Below are 15,549 nucleotides of genomic sequence, written 5' to 3' on the forward strand. Positions count from 1 at the left end.
ACGGAGCACAGGCTCTGGACACTCAGGCTCAGCGGCCATGGCTCACAGGCCCAGCCGCTCCGCGGCATGTGGGATCTTCCCAGACCGGGGCATGAACCTGCATCCCCTGCATCGGCAGGTGGACTCTCAACCACTGCGCCACCAGGGAAGCCCAGCAGCATATTCTTTAAGCTTAAAATATACTTCAGTTGCTCACTGACCTGGGTGAGTCATCTTCAACCAAGATAGCTCCCCTTCTCTAGACTAGGAGAGTAGTTAATGTTTAGGGTTCATACAGGACTAATTCTGATTTTGGATTTAAAGGAAACAAGGGAGGTATATGTTTTGTTTTCTTTTTAACCCCAGATTAGGGTATTAGGATGGAATCTTTATAGAATCTATCCTAACCCTCTCTGCCTTCTCCCATCACCCTTGCTCCAACCAATGCAGGCCTGAGTGTTTGTTCCAGCATGTCGGAGGGGGAGTCCCAGACAGTACTCAGCAGTGGCTCAGACCCAAAGGTAGAATCCTCATCCTCAGCTCCTGGCCTGACGTCAGTGTCACCTCCTGTGACCTCCACGACCTCAGCAGCTTCCCCAGAGGAAGAAGAGGAAAGTGAAGATGAGTCTGAGATCTTGGAAGAGTCACCCTGTGGGCGCTGGCAGAAGAGGCGAGAAGAGGTGCGGTAGTAGTAGTGTTACTCTTGAGAGTGAAACTAAGAGGTGAAAAGTGGAGGGGCAGAGCCTCAGCGGGGCAGACCAGACTTTAACAGCTCAGAGCCTGGGAGAAGATGATCGTATGGAGTGTTAAAATAGAGACTTCGTGTGGTAACTTTTTAATTCCCTTTCATTTGAATTTCTTCTCAGGTGAATCAGCGGAATGTACCGGGTATTGACAGTGCATACCTGGCCATGGATACAGAGGAGGGTGTAGAGGTTGTGTGGAATGAGGTACAGTTCTCTGAGCGAAAGAACTACAAGCTGCAGGAGGTAAGTAATGGTGAAAGAATGCAGCCTGTGGGATGTTAGAATGCTGGTGTAAAGAGGAATTGGGGTTGGGAAGCTACTATGAGAAGAGTACATTGGGGTTAGATCATTTCTAGGGGGGATAGGGAATGGCTTTTTAGGATGATAATGCTTTCTGAACCCTGTTATCCCAATGTCTCCCCTGCTTCCAGGAAAAGGTCCGTGCTGTGTTTGATAATCTGATTCAGTTGGAACATCTCAACATTGTCAAGTTTCACAAGTATTGGGCTGACATTAAAGAGAACAAGGCCAGGGTAAGAACTTTTTCCTGAGCTTACTGCAAAGAGACTAGCTACACTTACTGTTCATTCTATATTCAGAAAAAGATAGTTTTGAAACAGAGCTGGAATCAGCTGCTGTTGAGATGAGAGTAGGGCTATGACCACCACCTGTGCCTTTTGTCTGGTTATAGTCGGGACAGAAATCAGTGAATTTTTGTTTCTTCCTTCCCGTAGCTCATATTGCTCAGTAGTTTTCATTGCCCTATTAAATCTAAGGAAGTGATGCTAAGAACAAAAGAGAGATACTTTATTAAGAAAAACACCAGGCTTCCAAATTTTATGTATATGTTGTATATGTGTTACCTAGATAAGGGATCATTTCTACTATAAGGCTTTATTTGTGTGCTTTGCCTTTCCAGGTCATTTTTATCACAGAATACATGTCATCTGGGAGTCTTAAGCAATTTCTGAAGAAGACCAAAAAGAACCACAAGACTATGAATGAAAAGGTATGGAGGGAGAGCAGAAAAAGCTTTAGGCTGCTTTGGAGGTTTAAAAAAGATTATGTTAATTATGAAGCTGATCAGGATGGGATGGAGGGAACTGGTTGGAGGGTTAAGAGAGGGGATTACTGCTGACCCTTGGATCAAACTCTGTTCCAGGCTTGGAAGCGTTGGTGCACACAAATCCTCTCTGCCCTAAGGTAAGTAGGATCTGGTTAGTGTCTTTCCCATATTTATTCCTGATTTAGTTCCTCCAAACAGATTTCAGGGCACTACTCTGCTGTTCTTTTCTGCCTCTCCCCACTTCCTTTGAGTCATATACTTCAAGATTAGGCCCCTATCGGTCTTTCAAAGGGTTCATCCTAATGCATTGACCACGATGCTGTCTCCCACCTCTTTCTCCTAGCGCTTATCCAGCTATTTAACTCATCAGGCATAATGGAGATTCAGAGTGTGGGTATTATCTTTGTGGTGACCAGCAGGAGACCAGGCCCTTGCTCCTCTTAGCCCTTGGGATCCCCCTGCCTTAATTTCCCAGTGGCCCCTCTAACAGCCCAGTGCCCCCACAGCTATCTGCACTCCTGTGACCCCCCCATCATCCATGGGAACCTGACCTGTGACACCATCTTCATCCAGCACAACGGACTCATCAAGATTGGCTCTGGTGAGGGGAGGGAGAGGTTCTGGGCAGGGGAGCCTCGGGAATTTGGGAACTATGGGGGTAAGATGAAAGGAATGGGGGAAGACAGAGCAAAGTTTTGAGGTGTGGGCTGGTGATAAGAGAAAGGACCTTACTAGGGGTAATTTATAGAGAGAGGCCAGTCAATTAGTGGAGAAGGCGTAGGGTCTAATCTTGTACCTTTTTGGAGGGAAACTGGGGTTAATACAGAGATCTTGACAGGAGGTTGGGAAAGGGCAAGGGTTGGGTGTAAGGTATGATTTGAGCCCCTGGGGCCAGACCCTACCAAAGGAGGTTCCAGGCTGTGCCTGCTGTGAGTGCTTTCATTTGCTGTGTATACGTGTGCAGTGTTTAACATTTCTGTGTGCCGTGTCTGTGTGTTGTTTGTGTGTCCATTTGTCTGGGGCTTGGCTGCTCCATCGCTCACAACTTTTCTCTGTTTTCCTCCCTCCCGCTTACGGGCTGCTCTGTTCCCAACAGTCTTTCATAGGATTTTTGCTAATGGTGAGAGCTCCCTCTGCCCTACTTGGGGCACTGTTTGTGCTTCCTCTGCTCCCCTTTGCGGCTGCCCAGTGCATGCAGTCGTGGGAGCAAACACCGTTCCCCTGCCTAATTATGCCTGCTTGGCTTCTGTGCTACCAGCCCTCCCCAGGCTTGCTTTTCCATAACCTGCTTGTTTCCTGTGGATTCTGCCTGGCTGGCCACTTACGTCCAGGATTCTTAATCGCCCTCATCATCAGGCTGGTTCCCTAAGTCATACTGTGCTCCCAGACTCTCTGTGACTTGTAGTCATTGTTTATGATCCGAGTGAGTCCAAATTGGGCCTGGCCCTGGTTCCTTGTTCAGCTCTGTGGCAGGCAATGTTGAGGAATAAGAGAGTAGAGCAGGGGTCTAAAAATTTTTGTGGATTACAAGTGAAACTGATTTAAGGGTATTGGTTCAGTTTTGAGCTGTTTTTGAGTTTCAGGTGGGTAAGAAGGAGGCTGTCTACTTGGTTGTATGTTAATCCTTCTTATCCATCTTCATCCAAGTTTCTGACGTCTCTTAATTGTTACAGATTAGGAATGGCTGCCTATGTTTTTACATTGTTTGCAGGGTGGATGAAAGAACTAGACCAAACGTTTTCATGTGATCTGGGGTTAGGTGTACCTGGGCTTTGGGGAAGGTAAGCAGGTCACAAGTGAGTTTTTCCTTAGACTGTGTTGTTCCTTGCCAGCCCAAAGCCCCTGTGTACCTGTTAGTTTAGTGTGGAGCCTTTGCTGCTATTCAGTTAGGGACCTTAGATGAGAAGCAGTAGACCTGAGAAAGGGGAGATAGGTGGTGTTCATGTTTAGTCTGGAGTTCATGATGGGAAAGGGATAGGTTTGTGCCTGTTGAGGGTTAGAGACTTCAGGAGAGAATTTGTCTTTTGGGGGCCTCTCTCTGGAGTGAGGCTGTGCTTTGTTGATGGTGGTCAGATTGTGGGTATCTCCCCTACTCCCAGTGGCTCCTGACACTATCAACAATCATGTGAAGACTTGTCGGGAAGAGCAGAAGAATCTCCACTTCTTTGCACCAGAATATGGAGGTGAGGCATCCCAGTTTCTCTGCCCTGTGCCCATACCCCAGGTTTTCCACTTTCCAACCAGAGGGTTGGAGGTAACATAACTGAAACTTTCGTCCTTCTCTGCTGGCATGCAAAAAGTTTTAAGACACCTCTGCCATGCCCTGCCCGGATCCTCTGATTCACCAAAGCTTCTCTGTTTTCCCTAGAAGTCACTAATGTGACAACGGCAGTAGACATCTACTCCTTTGGCATGTGTGCACTGGAGGTGAGGAGACCAGAAGGGTGGGTAGTGGAAAGGGGTCAAATTAGAAGATAGAAGGGAAATGGAAGGTTGACAAGTAAGGTACTGGTCTTGAGGGAGTGATTGTGGGAGCACTGAGGTTCTTAGGTCTCTATTTTTCCTTTTTATTACCCCTCACTGCAGATGGCAGTGCTAGAGATTCAGGGCAATGGAGAGTCCTCATATGTGCCACAGGAAGCCATCAGCAGTGCCATTCAGCTTCTAGAAGACCCATTACAGAGGGTAAGAATCTTCAGGATCACTCCTCCTTAATAGACTTTGAAATGTCTTCAGATTTTTCTTCCTTTTACCGACTGGAAATATGCTCTCTTCTAAGAGTAAGAAAACATAAAGCAGAAAGGGCACATTTCCCTAGGTGAACATTTCCCTAGGTGTTTTTGGTACACAGACACACACACACACACATACACACACACATTCTCTCTCTCTCTCTCTCTTTCTCTCTCTCTCACAGGTTAGGGGTTTAAGATGGGTAATATTGGGGGGCTTCCCTGGTGGCGCAGTGGTTGGGAGTCCGCCTGCTGATGCAGGGGACGCGGGTTTGTGCCCCGGTCCGGGAGGATCCCACATGCCGCGGAGCGGCTGGGCCCGTGAGCCATGGCCTCTGAGCCTGCGCGTCCGGAGCCTGTGCTCTGCAATGGGAGAGGCCACAACAGTGAGAGGCCCGCGTACTGCAAAAAAAAAAAAAAAGAAGAAGATGGGTAATATTGGGACTAAAGTTTGTGTGTTAACTTAGGTTTGTCTATGTGGAGGCAAACTAATTTGATGGTTACCTCAGGTAATTGGTATACACTGTCAGACAACCATCTTGGTATGTATTTTTCTTTCATACAGGCATGACCATTATTGGCACACACCCTTTTATTTATTTATTTATTTATTATTTATTTATTTGGCTGTGCCGGGTCTTAGTTTCGGCACGTGGGAATCTTGATTGCCGCTTGCAGGATCTTCGTTGCGTCATGCGGGATCTTTAGTTGCGGCACGCGAACTCTTTGTTGTGGCCTGTGGGATCTAGTTCCCTGACCAGGGATCAAACCCGGGCTCCCTGCATTGGGAGCGTGGAGCCTTAGCCACTGGACCACCAGGGAAGTCCCAACCATCTTGATATTTTTGAACAAATCAATCAGTTTGAATTACTCAAACCAGTCATTTGGGGTTTTATATTTATATAGTTTTAGTTAGGGAAAGTGCCCTGAAATAAATGAGCTAAGATTTAAAGGATATAGGGGGGGACTTCCCTGGTGGTGCAGTGGTTAAGATTCTGCGCTCCCAATGCAGGGGGCCTGGCTTCGATCCCTGGTCAGGGAACTAGATCCCACATGCATGCCGCAACTAAGAGTTCACATGCCGCAACAAAGACCTGGCACAACCAAATAAAGCACAAAACAAAAAATGGAAAAATTAAAAAAAAAAAAAAAGGATATAGGGGTTATGAATCAGGAAGTAGACTATAGTAAGTAGGGTCTGGACAGGAAGGTCCAAACAAGGTTAGTTTGTAACTCATTAGATGCTTATAAAATGGAGGAGGATAATATGTATAAAATGGATAACTAATAAGAACCTGCTATATAAAAAAATAAAATACAATTCAAAAATTCAATAAAAAGGGTGGGGGAGGAGAGAAAAGAAGGAAGATTAGTGGGAAGTCTTGAGGCTAGTGTGGAACAAGTTTCTAGTTCAGTGTCAGGGTGGACTGTTCAAGTAAGAGATGAGGCATATGGCCTTGCTGGCAGGTTAACTGCCATGGGACCTGTGGGGTTAGAGGGAGCATGGGGAAATCCAGTGAATTTAATAAGTGATGTAGTGGACAAAGGAAATTGTGGTGGTAGGCTTGGGAAATATAAAGATGGTAACTATTATTGACCACAGTGGGTGAGTTTGGAAAGAGAGAGGTAAATTTGGTGAGGGTTGGAGAAGGTAGGCAGTGAGTGGGCTAATAAAGCAGAGAGATAGAAAATAAGAAAAAAGAAATCATACGTTTGAACAGTAAAGAAAAAAAGCTTGCGGTCGGGGAGCAGAAAAATAATGAAAACCAGAAAGACAGTGAATGATACCTTTCATATAATACCTTACAGTTTTTGAAGTCCTTTCAAAAACATTAGCAATTTGTTCCCTCAGCCAGTGCTGAGCACCTAGTATGCACACAGCTTGTGCTAGATATAATGTGAGAGAGAGAGACGGACACAGTGGAGTGCTTGCCAGATGCCTGCTCCACTCCCTTGTTCCCTTTCCTAGGAGTTCATTCAAAAGTGCCTGCAGTCTGAACCCGCTCGCAGACCAACAGCCAGAGAACTTCTGTTCCACCCAGCACTGTTTGAAGTGCCCTCGCTCAAACTCCTTGCTGCCCACTGCATTGTGGGACACCAGCGTGAGTCCTCTTGACCCTCCTAGGAATTTTTTTTTCTAGTCTGGAGCCTTGTAACTCTCACTGGCATGTTTCCTTTCCTCTTCTACTTCCAAAGGGATTCTTTCCGTTCCTCCCCCACCCTCCCCCAGGACCCCTTGTGCCTTCTGTGATATTAATCTGAACTATCCTTCCATAACTTCCCATTCCATCATGCCCTCCAGACATGATCCCAGAGAATGCTCTGGAGGAGATCACCAAAAACATGGATACCAGTGCTGTACTGGCTGAAATCCCTGCAGGACCAGGAAGAGAACCAGTTCAGACGTTGTGAGTAACTAACTGAGAGGTTCTGAAAGGGACAGATTGGTCACTCCCACCCTGAGGTTTCTGTCAACTGTCCATTCTCTGGGAGTGGTCGAATCTGCTGTTTTTGCTCGTTTCCTTCCTTCCATCTTCCTTCTCTTTTCTTCTCCAGGTACTCTCAGTCACCAGCTCTGGAACTGGATAAATTCCTTGAAGATGTCAGGTAAGAGAAGAATGAGAAAAAAAGCTTCCTTGAGGAGGCAGGGGTGGGTGTCCTAAGACATCCACGGAGCCCATCCGACCTGTCTGATCTCCACTTAGGAACGGGATATATCCCCTGACGGCCTTTGGGCTGCCTCGGCCCCAGCAGCCACAGCAGGAGGAGGTGACATCACCTGTGGTGCCGCCTTCTGTCAAGACTCCAACACCTGAACCTGCTGAGGTGGAGACCCGCAAGGTGGGGCTGTGTGGGTGTGGCTGTCTCTGTGGTCGTGGTGGAAGGGAGAGAGGACATCTCAGATAAGGCTTTGTCCTTTAGAGAGAAGAATGTGTTTCTGCTCCCTGGCGTTCATGTCCCGTGGGCTGGAAGGGCTTCCAGCTCTTGGGGGTTTTTTGCTCACTGGTCCCTACTCTAGTGACCCTCTCTGTCCCCTCTCCCTAGGTGGTGCTGATGCAGTGCAACATCGAGTCGGTGGAGGAGGGCGTCAAACACCATGTAAGGCTCAGGGCCAGGGCTGCATAGGGCTGGGTGGCCAGAGGGTGGGGAAGGGGAGCCTCATTTTCTGACTGTCCTACTCTCCAGCTGACGCTTCTGCTGAAGCTGGAGGACAAACTGAACCGGCACCTGAGCTGTGACCTGATGCCAAGTGAGTCTCTCCTTTCCCTCAGAGGATGGAGAGTCTATGAGCCTTATCTGTGAGGGACATATTCAGGGGTGGGGAAGGTGACAGGGCAGTAACACAATGACTCACGTAGAATGAATATCGTCGCCCCTAAAATTGGAGGGTGGATCTGACAGTTTTGCTTGTGTCATTCTTTCCCAGCCAGGGTCACCTGACTGGGGCTGTTCCAAGGGCCCTGTGCCCCTCACTGTTGCACTGTACTCACCCTCTCCTGTTTCTCTGTCAGATGAGAACATCCCCGAGTTGGCGGCGGAGCTGGTGCAGCTGGGCTTCATTAGCGAGGTGAGGTTTCTGCCTCCAGCCGCCCCCGCTGCCCCCGCTCTCCTCTGCCTGGTCTCACTGAGCTCCTCCCCTTTAGGCGGACCAGACCCGACTGACTTCTCTGCTGGAGGAGACCCTGAGCAAGTTCAACTTTGCCAGGAACAGCACCCTCAACTCAGCCGCTGTCACCGTCTCCTCTTAGAGCTCACTCGGGCCCAGCCCCTAATCTGAGCTGTGGCTGTCACGACATGTGCTACAGCCTTCCTGCCCTTCCCCCCAGACAGTATTACCCTGTGAAGCCCCTCTCTCCTTTATTATTCAGGAGGGCTTTGGGGCTCCCTGGTTCTGAGCATCACCCTACCCACCCCTCCCCTTCTCTTCCATCCCTCTGCACTTTGTTTACTTGTTTTGCACAGATGTGGGCCTGGGCCTTCTCAGCAGCCGCCTTCTAGTCGGGGGCTAGTAGCTGATCTGCTGGCTCCCGCCCAGCCTGTGTGGAAAGGAAGCCCACGGGCGCTGGGAGCTGAATTCTACAATCCCGCTGGGGCGGACGGGGCGGGAGAGAAGGGTGGTGCTGCAGGGGTGGCCCCGGGGGGCCATTCGATTCGCCTCAGTTGCTGCTGTAATAAAAGTCTACTTTTTGCTACGCGCGCGTCGTGTGGGTGTGTGTGTGTGAGAATGGGTGTGGGTGTGTGTGGGCGCGTGCGCCTGCCTCTCCCGCCAGGGGGCGCGGAGGTTGGGCTGCAGGTGCTCAGGGAGAGCGGAACTGGCCGGGGAGCGAGGGCGGGGCCAGGGCAGGTAGAGCTGCCCCGCAGCCAGCGCTGAGGGACCGATGAAGTGCCGCTGCCGCCTCTGCGTTTTCGGTAATTTCTGGCCCCTCTGGTCGTGTTCTCCCCTGAGCGCCCACCCTGGACCCGCCCTACGCCCCGTGGCCCACTGGGGGCGGTAGCGAGCGGCCTCCGCCGCCTCCTCTCCCGCTCAGGCCTGCCCCTCCCCCCGTGCTTTGCAGACGCGGCCAGGGGGCCCCGGCGGCTCATGCATGTGGGCCTGGCGCTGATCCTGGTGGGCCACGTGAACCTGCTGCTGGGGGCCGTGCTGCACGGCACCGTCCTGCGGCACGTGGCTAATCCCCGCGGCGCCGTCACCTCGGAGTACACCACCGCCAATGTCATCTCCGTGGGCTCCGGGCTGCTGGTGAGCGGGGCCGGGCCGTGGGGCGGGCGGTTGGCGCTGGAGAGCGGCGCGGGTCTCAGGTTTTGTTTCTTCCAGAGCGTTTCCGTGGGACTTGTGGCCCTTTTGGCATCCAGGAACCTTCTTCGCCCACGACTGGTGAGGGGATTTCTGGAGCTTTAATGAGGAGGCCAGGAGTCAGGGAAATGGGGGCTGACTCAGCTTCATCTCTGGTGGGAGGAGGAGCCCCAGATGTCAGTGGGTGAGGCAGCCACCCCCAGGCTGCTCACCCTGACCTTCTGCCCCTGCCAGCACTGGGCCCTGCTGGCACTAGCTCTGGTGAACCTTCTCTTGTCTGCTGCCTGCTCCCTGGGCCTCCTCCTTGCTGTGTCATTCACTGTGGCCAACGGCGGCCGCCGTCTTATTGCTGACTGCCATCCAGGACTGCTGGATCCTTTGTTACCACTGGACCAGGGGTCTGGACACACTGACTGCCCCTTTGACCCCACAAGAATCTATGTGAGTCCATTCTCTTCCCAGCCTTTTTGCGGTCCACAAAGCCTTGGTCCTGCCCTTTAATCGCCCCTACTTGCCACTCCTGCCCTGCTTCCTCTAGCCTCCCCCCCTTCCTTCACCTTTTAGGATACAGCCTTGGCTCTCTGGATCCCTTCTTTGCTCACGTCTGTAGCTGAGGCTGCTCTCTCTGGTTACTGCTGTGTGGCTGCGCTCACCCTACGTGGGGTTGGGCCCTGTAGGAAGGAAGGGCTACAGGAGCAGGTAAGGAAGATGCACAGGAAGGGTTCATTCAACACAGAATGTGTTGTAAAGATGCTGAATTATATACAGGGCTGGAGTACTAACCCCACCCTCTTCTGTAGCTGGAGGAACTGACAGAGCTTGAACTTCCTAAATGTAAGAGGCAGGAAAATGAGCAGCTACTGGATCAAACTTGAGAAATCTGGATGTCACAGAAAAGTTGGGTTTAGGGACAGGTAATGGGCCAGGAGGATTGTGGCCTGGGAAAGGGTGGTGGCAGGGACCACTTTTAGAACTGGGTTGGGTCCTTTGCTATGCTGCTGGCCCTCTGACGCAGGCTCTTCCTTCTGTCAAGCAGGTGCTGATCCGGAGGCTCAGTCCACAAGGATCTTCCACTGACCCCTAGGATATGTTTATATAATAACAGTTGTAATAAAAGAACTTCTACTTGATTATGATTCCTTTTGGGGGAAAGGGGCGCTAGGCTAGTGTTGGGGGTGAACTTGATCAAAGAATACAGTGGTCTCAATTACTTGCAAGACTTTAATGAGGGATGGAACCTACTAACTCTACCAGTTACTGAAAGGAGAAGCTGGTGCTGGGCAGTCCCCCGCACCACTGACTGATGAACTTCAGCACGTCTTGGCACACAGGGCTGTGGGAGGTCTGTGAGGAAACAGAGAGCATGAGGGAAACTCAGCAGCGCTGGGAAAAACATTCCTGATACAAAGAAAACTTGCTCCATCTCAGTGTGGGGAGCAGGGTTCAGGCCTGCACCTGCCCTCTTGACAACACCTCCCCTACCCTGCACGGTTGCTGGTGGGTTCTTCAGAGCTGTTCTCCCTACCCCCATCTCTCAAGCCTTCCTCTCTAACCTTGATGGCCATAAGGAACTTATTCCAGTTGTCCTTGTTAGCTGCCTTCCCTGGCCGCTTAAATTCAATTTTGTTCCTCAGAATGGGGTATCCTGGAGGGGTGGGGGGAGAAAAAAAGATAAACTGGAGTTTGCGATGGATTGAGGGGGAAGAATGCAGAGCAATTTAGGGGTAGAAAGTAGGATGTTCTTGTCTTCTGCATCCTTTACTGAATCACAGTAAAACAGTTTCTTGATCTTGCTGTTTTCCCTCCTTTCCACCCATCACAGAATATGGGGTGCAGTAGGGTTCTGTACCTGTAATGAGGCAGGGCAGTGCCCGAACTCCAGTGCTGGCCGCCACCAGGGAGGCTTCGTAGACACCGCGCTCATCCCGAGGTAGAACCTGCTCCAACCGCTGGTCCATTGAGATTGTGAGCACCCAGTCTCGAGCCTCTTCTCTCTGAGCCTCCTGGGAAGGACGGAGCAGCTTCAGGCAGGGCAGGGCAAGTGGAAGGTGGTGGGTAGAGGGTTTGCTGAGCCGTCATCCTGTGCACCACCTTTCACCCACAAACGATCCTCCTTGGATTGGCGGTCACAGTCACAGCCTTAGCTTTTTCCTCTGCCTCTACTTTCACTGAACGAACAGTGAGGGCTGAGGCCCTTCCAGAGACTTTGCTGACTGATGCCATTACAAAGTGTTGGGAGGACCATCCTAAAGTGGCATCCCTTTCTAGTGCACTCACACTCCTGAGGCCTCCTGTTCTCCAATCCTGTGCCCTTACCGGGACGTGCTGCTTGGCTGGGAGTGGCACCTCAAAGGGAATGTCTGTATCCTGAAAGTCAGAGTGGTCAAGGGCATCGAGAGTCCCTTCTTCAATTGCCTGTGGCAGAGTGGGCAGCCATGAGATAGGCACAGGGAAAACCTCCCAACCTCTGGGCACAACTGCCCTACTCACATCGGTCAGATCCAAAAAGCGGTTGAGGAAGATGAAGGCCATGTTCTCCCAGCCAACTGCCTGCACCAGAGAAAAGGTGCAAGTGGGAGTGAGCAGCTGGGCATGGCTGTGTTTCTCCAGGATGCAGCGGGGAGAACCCAGGAAGATACAGGAAAATGATCTCCTCCATAACGTCAGCCCCACGCTCAGCTCTGCTCTACCTGAGCAGCTGGGATTTCCTACTTTGCAACTTTTGATTTCCTTCTCTCCTGGGCCCCGCCCTTGCTTGGCCCCATTGCTCACCTTGGCAGCAATGCCTGCTTCATAGAAGGCCTTGTCTGCAGGTAGTAGCTGGGTGTGACGTAAGAGTGAAACAGAAAGCCTGGCAGCCACAGTTTCCTATGGATTAAAGTCAAAGCATTATGATCCCGGCACTATGTGACTGAGCTGCCAGACCAATGATCTTATAACTAAGGCAGCCATAGAACCAGAAGACCAACAGTCAGTATCGAATTGCTCTGGGTCATGCAGTTCTGGGTCTTAGTTTTTTTTTCATCTGCACAAGAGAACTGGACCTAGGTTATTTCTAAATTTCCTCCCACCTCTAGAATTCTATTGTCCAACTCCAGGAAATAAATATACAATATACTATCATGGATAAGCCAAAGGTATGTATATATTATAAGAGGTCAATGCAGAAAGCATGGAATTTGAATGTTTTGAGCGTAATGAGGCTGGAGCTGTGTGGGCACAGAGCCCTAAGAAGGTCAGAGGAATACAAAGAAAACCATCTCAGCAAGGGTAAAGAGAAACTAGGAGAGCAGTGGGCCAAGCTTGAGACCGTCCAGAACTTGAATTCATTCAACTTCATACATTTGAAGATGTGTCTGTAAGACTGAGAGCTCCTCCGCACTCTGTCTCACCAGCTGTTTGATGCTCTGGGCTGCAGAGCGAGTGGCATAGTAGTGAGCGATCAGCAGCATGGTCTCGAACTCCTCATGGGCTGGAGAGTTTGCCTCACTGGACTTCACCAAGTTTTCACACTAGAGCAGGGAGAGTGCACAACCTGGGTCAGGGGTCAGAGGAGTGCCAGGGCCAGAGTGGTCAACTGATGGCCACCTGGACAGAGGAAGGTAGAGTCCGAGGGTGAAGGTTTATGTGCATGAAAGAAAAGGCGAGGACAGGGACAGGCGGAGTAGCCTTTCTGCTCTGCGGTCCACCCGACTTCCTCACCAGGTTGAAGAGGACGTCCCGAAGGTCAGCCCAGTTGTGATAGGCCTCGGCACTGTTGGTCCCAGGGGAGCTCACCATGTCAGTGAAGATCCTTCTGTAGATGTTGAAGTTCTGGAGGTGGAGCGGGAAGGAGAGCTGAGTGAGAAGAGCGCAACTAGAAGAGAAAGTCAGGGGAGGTGGGGCCAAAGAGGAAAACCGGCTGTAAATGTGCGCGCACGCGGAGGAGCTACGGGACGCTGCTGGAGAATGTGTTATTTTAAGAGAAGAGGAAGAAGAAGGGCAAGAAAAAGCGATTTCTTCCTATCTGGCGCTCTGTGCGTGTGGGCAAATGTGGGACTGTGAATGTGCAGTCACTGTTAATGGGGTGACAGTGTCCGGAGAGCTGTGATGCCCAGATAGGAGAGCGGTGCTCGCTCTGGAGGAAGTTAGGAAGGCCCTAGAGGTGTGTGTGGTTCATCTCTGAAAGACTGTTCCCTGCGTGTTAGCTAAGAGCACGGGGAGGTTGTTGGGTGTTCCTTCCAAGGGTAAATCCTCTAGAGAGGCTGTACATTCCTGAAGAGGCTGGGTGGGGTCCCTGGGGACGATGATCTCTAATGAAAGAATCCTTTGAGAAGACAGATCCTGAGGGCGTGAGTGGTTCTTGAGGAGAAGGTAAGAATTTCCTTGAGGAAACAGTTCACCCCAAGGAGCCGGCTGATACCTGTGGGTTAGCAGGGGCTCCGTGTTGCACATACAGGGCCAGTGCCTGGGCACAGCCACCCTCTCGGATCAGGTGAGTCGCATACAAAGCCACGTACTTGTGCAGAATCTTGTAGTTCTGTTCCAGGGGTGCAGGAAAAGCAAGGGGAGGTTGGGGTCAGTAAGACCAAGCAGTGAGGGTGGGGTGGTGACTTGAGGCCATGGATTTGTTTAGGCAGCCAAGGGCATATGCAAGCCAGGCCCAGCTAGGCCTCTGACCCCACTGTCAGAGTGTGAAGACTGAGCTCTCTGACGCTGATTAGGGATCTCTGGGGTTTGGGCTTTGGAGGAAGTAAGAGAGACAGCTCTGGGACAGGTGGGGAGTCAGAAAAATACACAGAAGAGCTGGGAGTGGGATGAAGAGAGGAGTACCTGCTTGGTAGCTGTTTCAATGCACTTGTCCCACTGGCCCTGCTCCACATAGAGGTCCAAAGCAGCCACCACATCCACACCCACCAGCTACGGATCAGTTGAAGAGACAGAGTTACACGAAGAGAAGGGGAGAGAGAGAATCTCTTGAGCTTGACTCCTGCTGACTCTGCCAATCTCACCGAGTCCACTTTGCCCTGGTTCTTGAGGAACTCTTTATAATGCTGGTCCACGTAGTCTTCATACCTGTGAAGATGTGCAGAGATCTCGCACTTCATGGTCCTGGGATGCACACCCTTCCCATGAGAACTTTCTCCCAATCTTTACAAAAGGAAGTAAAAGAGAATTTCTAGTGAGAAGGGGTCATGAACTTACCGGGGATCTAACTCCTTAGCCACACGCTTGGCCTTGTTCCATTCCTCACCCTCAATGAAAGCATCGATCGCTTCCTTGACGAGGTCCAGGTTCAGATAGAGCTCTGCAGCCTGCACAGTGGAAAGTCAGAGACTGGAGATCATCTTTCCCCTCCCTCCCCAGTCTCCCCTCTGGGAACTCTCTGGGAACTCTGGGGAAACAGAAATGCATGCCATGCATGCCTGCCAGGAGACCCACTTCATGCAGCTTTCTGAGTGCAGGTGTCACCTTTCCACCCATCTCTGTGCAATCTATTTCTGTTCAGTCCCAGCACGCTACTTACTGCACCGTGCTTTCCAGTTCCAGTCAGCTGGGGTCCCACAGCCCGAACTACTTCCAGACTGCGTTGGGGAGGTAGAAACTTGATGGAGAGTTCAGCTGCCTGAGTGGTTGAACAGAAGATAGAAATGGGTGGGAGAGACAGATATTGCTGGGGGGTCCTCGACCTGCTCTGTTTTATTCCCTCCAGTTGCCAACTTTCTTGCACTCTCCCTCACTTTCCGCCCTCTTGGGCAGATCCTGCCTCATGGTCAATCAGAGCCTTTAAATAGAGGACCTATCTCCTCCTCTCAACTCATCCTCTTTCAGACACTCATTGCTGTCTGAGATCACTGCATTTGGTCCTGTCACCTTTGACAAACTGGTTTCTCAAGTTCTTTGTCCCAAACAGAATCTTGGTAGCATGGTATAGAGAAAGAACCCCTAAAATCGGAGCCCAGGGCATTCTGCAACTATTTGTTTTAGGCTTTTCTGAGCTTCAGTTTCTTCACCCATAAGAGTGATGGTCAGGGCTTCCCTGGTGGCACAGTGGTTAAGAATCCGCCTGCCGGGGCTTCCCTGGTGGCGCAGTGGTTGGGAGTCCGCCTGCCGATGCAGGGGACACGGGTTCGCGCCCCGGTCCGGGAAGATCCCACATGCCACGGAGCGGACAGGCCCGTGAGCCATGGCCGCTGAGCCTACGCGTCCGGAGCCTGTGCTCCGCAACGGGAGAGGCCACAACAGGGAGAG

General features: G+C 51.0%; 3 protein-coding genes across 4 annotated transcripts in view; 2 read left to right on the plus strand and 1 right to left on the minus strand.

Moving 5' to 3' along the window:
- The window catches only part of NRBP1 (nuclear receptor binding protein 1), an 11,365-nt gene extending 2,649 nt beyond the window's left edge, over positions 1 to 8,716 (plus strand). Inside the window, exons 2-18 of the mRNA XM_007470842.1 lie at positions 430 to 659; positions 846 to 968; positions 1,157 to 1,258; positions 1,645 to 1,734; positions 1,888 to 1,928; positions 2,298 to 2,392; positions 3,891 to 3,974; positions 4,160 to 4,218; positions 4,378 to 4,476; positions 6,493 to 6,625; positions 6,826 to 6,931; positions 7,080 to 7,130; positions 7,229 to 7,364; positions 7,569 to 7,622; positions 7,710 to 7,773; positions 8,036 to 8,091; positions 8,168 to 8,716. Of these exons, the coding sequence (XP_007470904.1) occupies positions 450 to 659; positions 846 to 968; positions 1,157 to 1,258; positions 1,645 to 1,734; positions 1,888 to 1,928; positions 2,298 to 2,392; positions 3,891 to 3,974; positions 4,160 to 4,218; positions 4,378 to 4,476; positions 6,493 to 6,625; positions 6,826 to 6,931; positions 7,080 to 7,130; positions 7,229 to 7,364; positions 7,569 to 7,622; positions 7,710 to 7,773; positions 8,036 to 8,091; positions 8,168 to 8,272 (1,608 nt within the window). The 5' untranslated portion in view covers positions 430 to 449 and the 3' untranslated portion in view covers positions 8,273 to 8,716. The remainder of the gene's footprint in view (positions 1 to 429; positions 660 to 845; positions 969 to 1,156; positions 1,259 to 1,644; positions 1,735 to 1,887; positions 1,929 to 2,297; positions 2,393 to 3,890; positions 3,975 to 4,159; positions 4,219 to 4,377; positions 4,477 to 6,492; positions 6,626 to 6,825; positions 6,932 to 7,079; positions 7,131 to 7,228; positions 7,365 to 7,568; positions 7,623 to 7,709; positions 7,774 to 8,035; positions 8,092 to 8,167) is intronic.
- Positions 8,717 to 8,902: 186 nt separating this feature from the next.
- Positions 8,903 to 10,226, plus strand: KRTCAP3 (keratinocyte associated protein 3). Its single transcript, XM_007470845.1, is given in 6 exon segments — positions 8,903 to 8,933; positions 9,080 to 9,264; positions 9,340 to 9,399; positions 9,553 to 9,759; positions 9,883 to 10,017; positions 10,119 to 10,226. Coding segments are annotated over 6 exon segments (726 nt in total).
- Positions 9,771 to 15,549, minus strand: part of IFT172 (intraflagellar transport 172) — a 43,059-nt gene continuing 37,280 nt past the window's right edge. Inside the window, exons 36-49 of one of the 2 annotated variants that reach the window (XM_007470844.1) lie at positions 14,825 to 14,923; positions 14,503 to 14,612; positions 14,310 to 14,373; positions 14,131 to 14,217; positions 13,721 to 13,837; positions 13,021 to 13,131; positions 12,711 to 12,830; positions 12,091 to 12,186; positions 11,809 to 11,868; positions 11,635 to 11,733; positions 11,168 to 11,321; positions 10,872 to 10,963; positions 10,565 to 10,662; positions 9,771 to 9,781 (exon numbers count right to left, since the gene is read on the minus strand). In XM_007470844.1, the coding sequence (XP_007470906.1) occupies positions 10,573 to 10,662; positions 10,872 to 10,963; positions 11,168 to 11,321; positions 11,635 to 11,733; positions 11,809 to 11,868; positions 12,091 to 12,186; positions 12,711 to 12,830; positions 13,021 to 13,131; positions 13,721 to 13,837; positions 14,131 to 14,217; positions 14,310 to 14,373; positions 14,503 to 14,612; positions 14,825 to 14,923 (1,299 nt within the window). In that variant the 3' untranslated portion in view covers positions 9,771 to 9,781; positions 10,565 to 10,572. Of the gene's footprint in view, positions 9,782 to 10,521; positions 10,663 to 10,871; positions 10,964 to 11,167; positions 11,322 to 11,634; positions 11,734 to 11,808; positions 11,869 to 12,090; positions 12,187 to 12,710; positions 12,831 to 13,020; positions 13,132 to 13,720; positions 13,838 to 14,130; positions 14,218 to 14,309; positions 14,374 to 14,502; positions 14,613 to 14,824; positions 14,924 to 15,549 lie in introns of those variants that run through there. The other variant, XM_007470843.1, reaches the window with a different exon arrangement.

Source organism: Lipotes vexillifer, unplaced genomic scaffold (assembly GCF_000442215.2).
Source record: "Lipotes vexillifer unplaced genomic scaffold, Lipotes_vexillifer_v1.1 scaffold717, whole genome shotgun sequence".
Taxonomy (NCBI): Eukaryota; Metazoa; Chordata; class Mammalia; order Artiodactyla; family Lipotidae; genus Lipotes; species Lipotes vexillifer.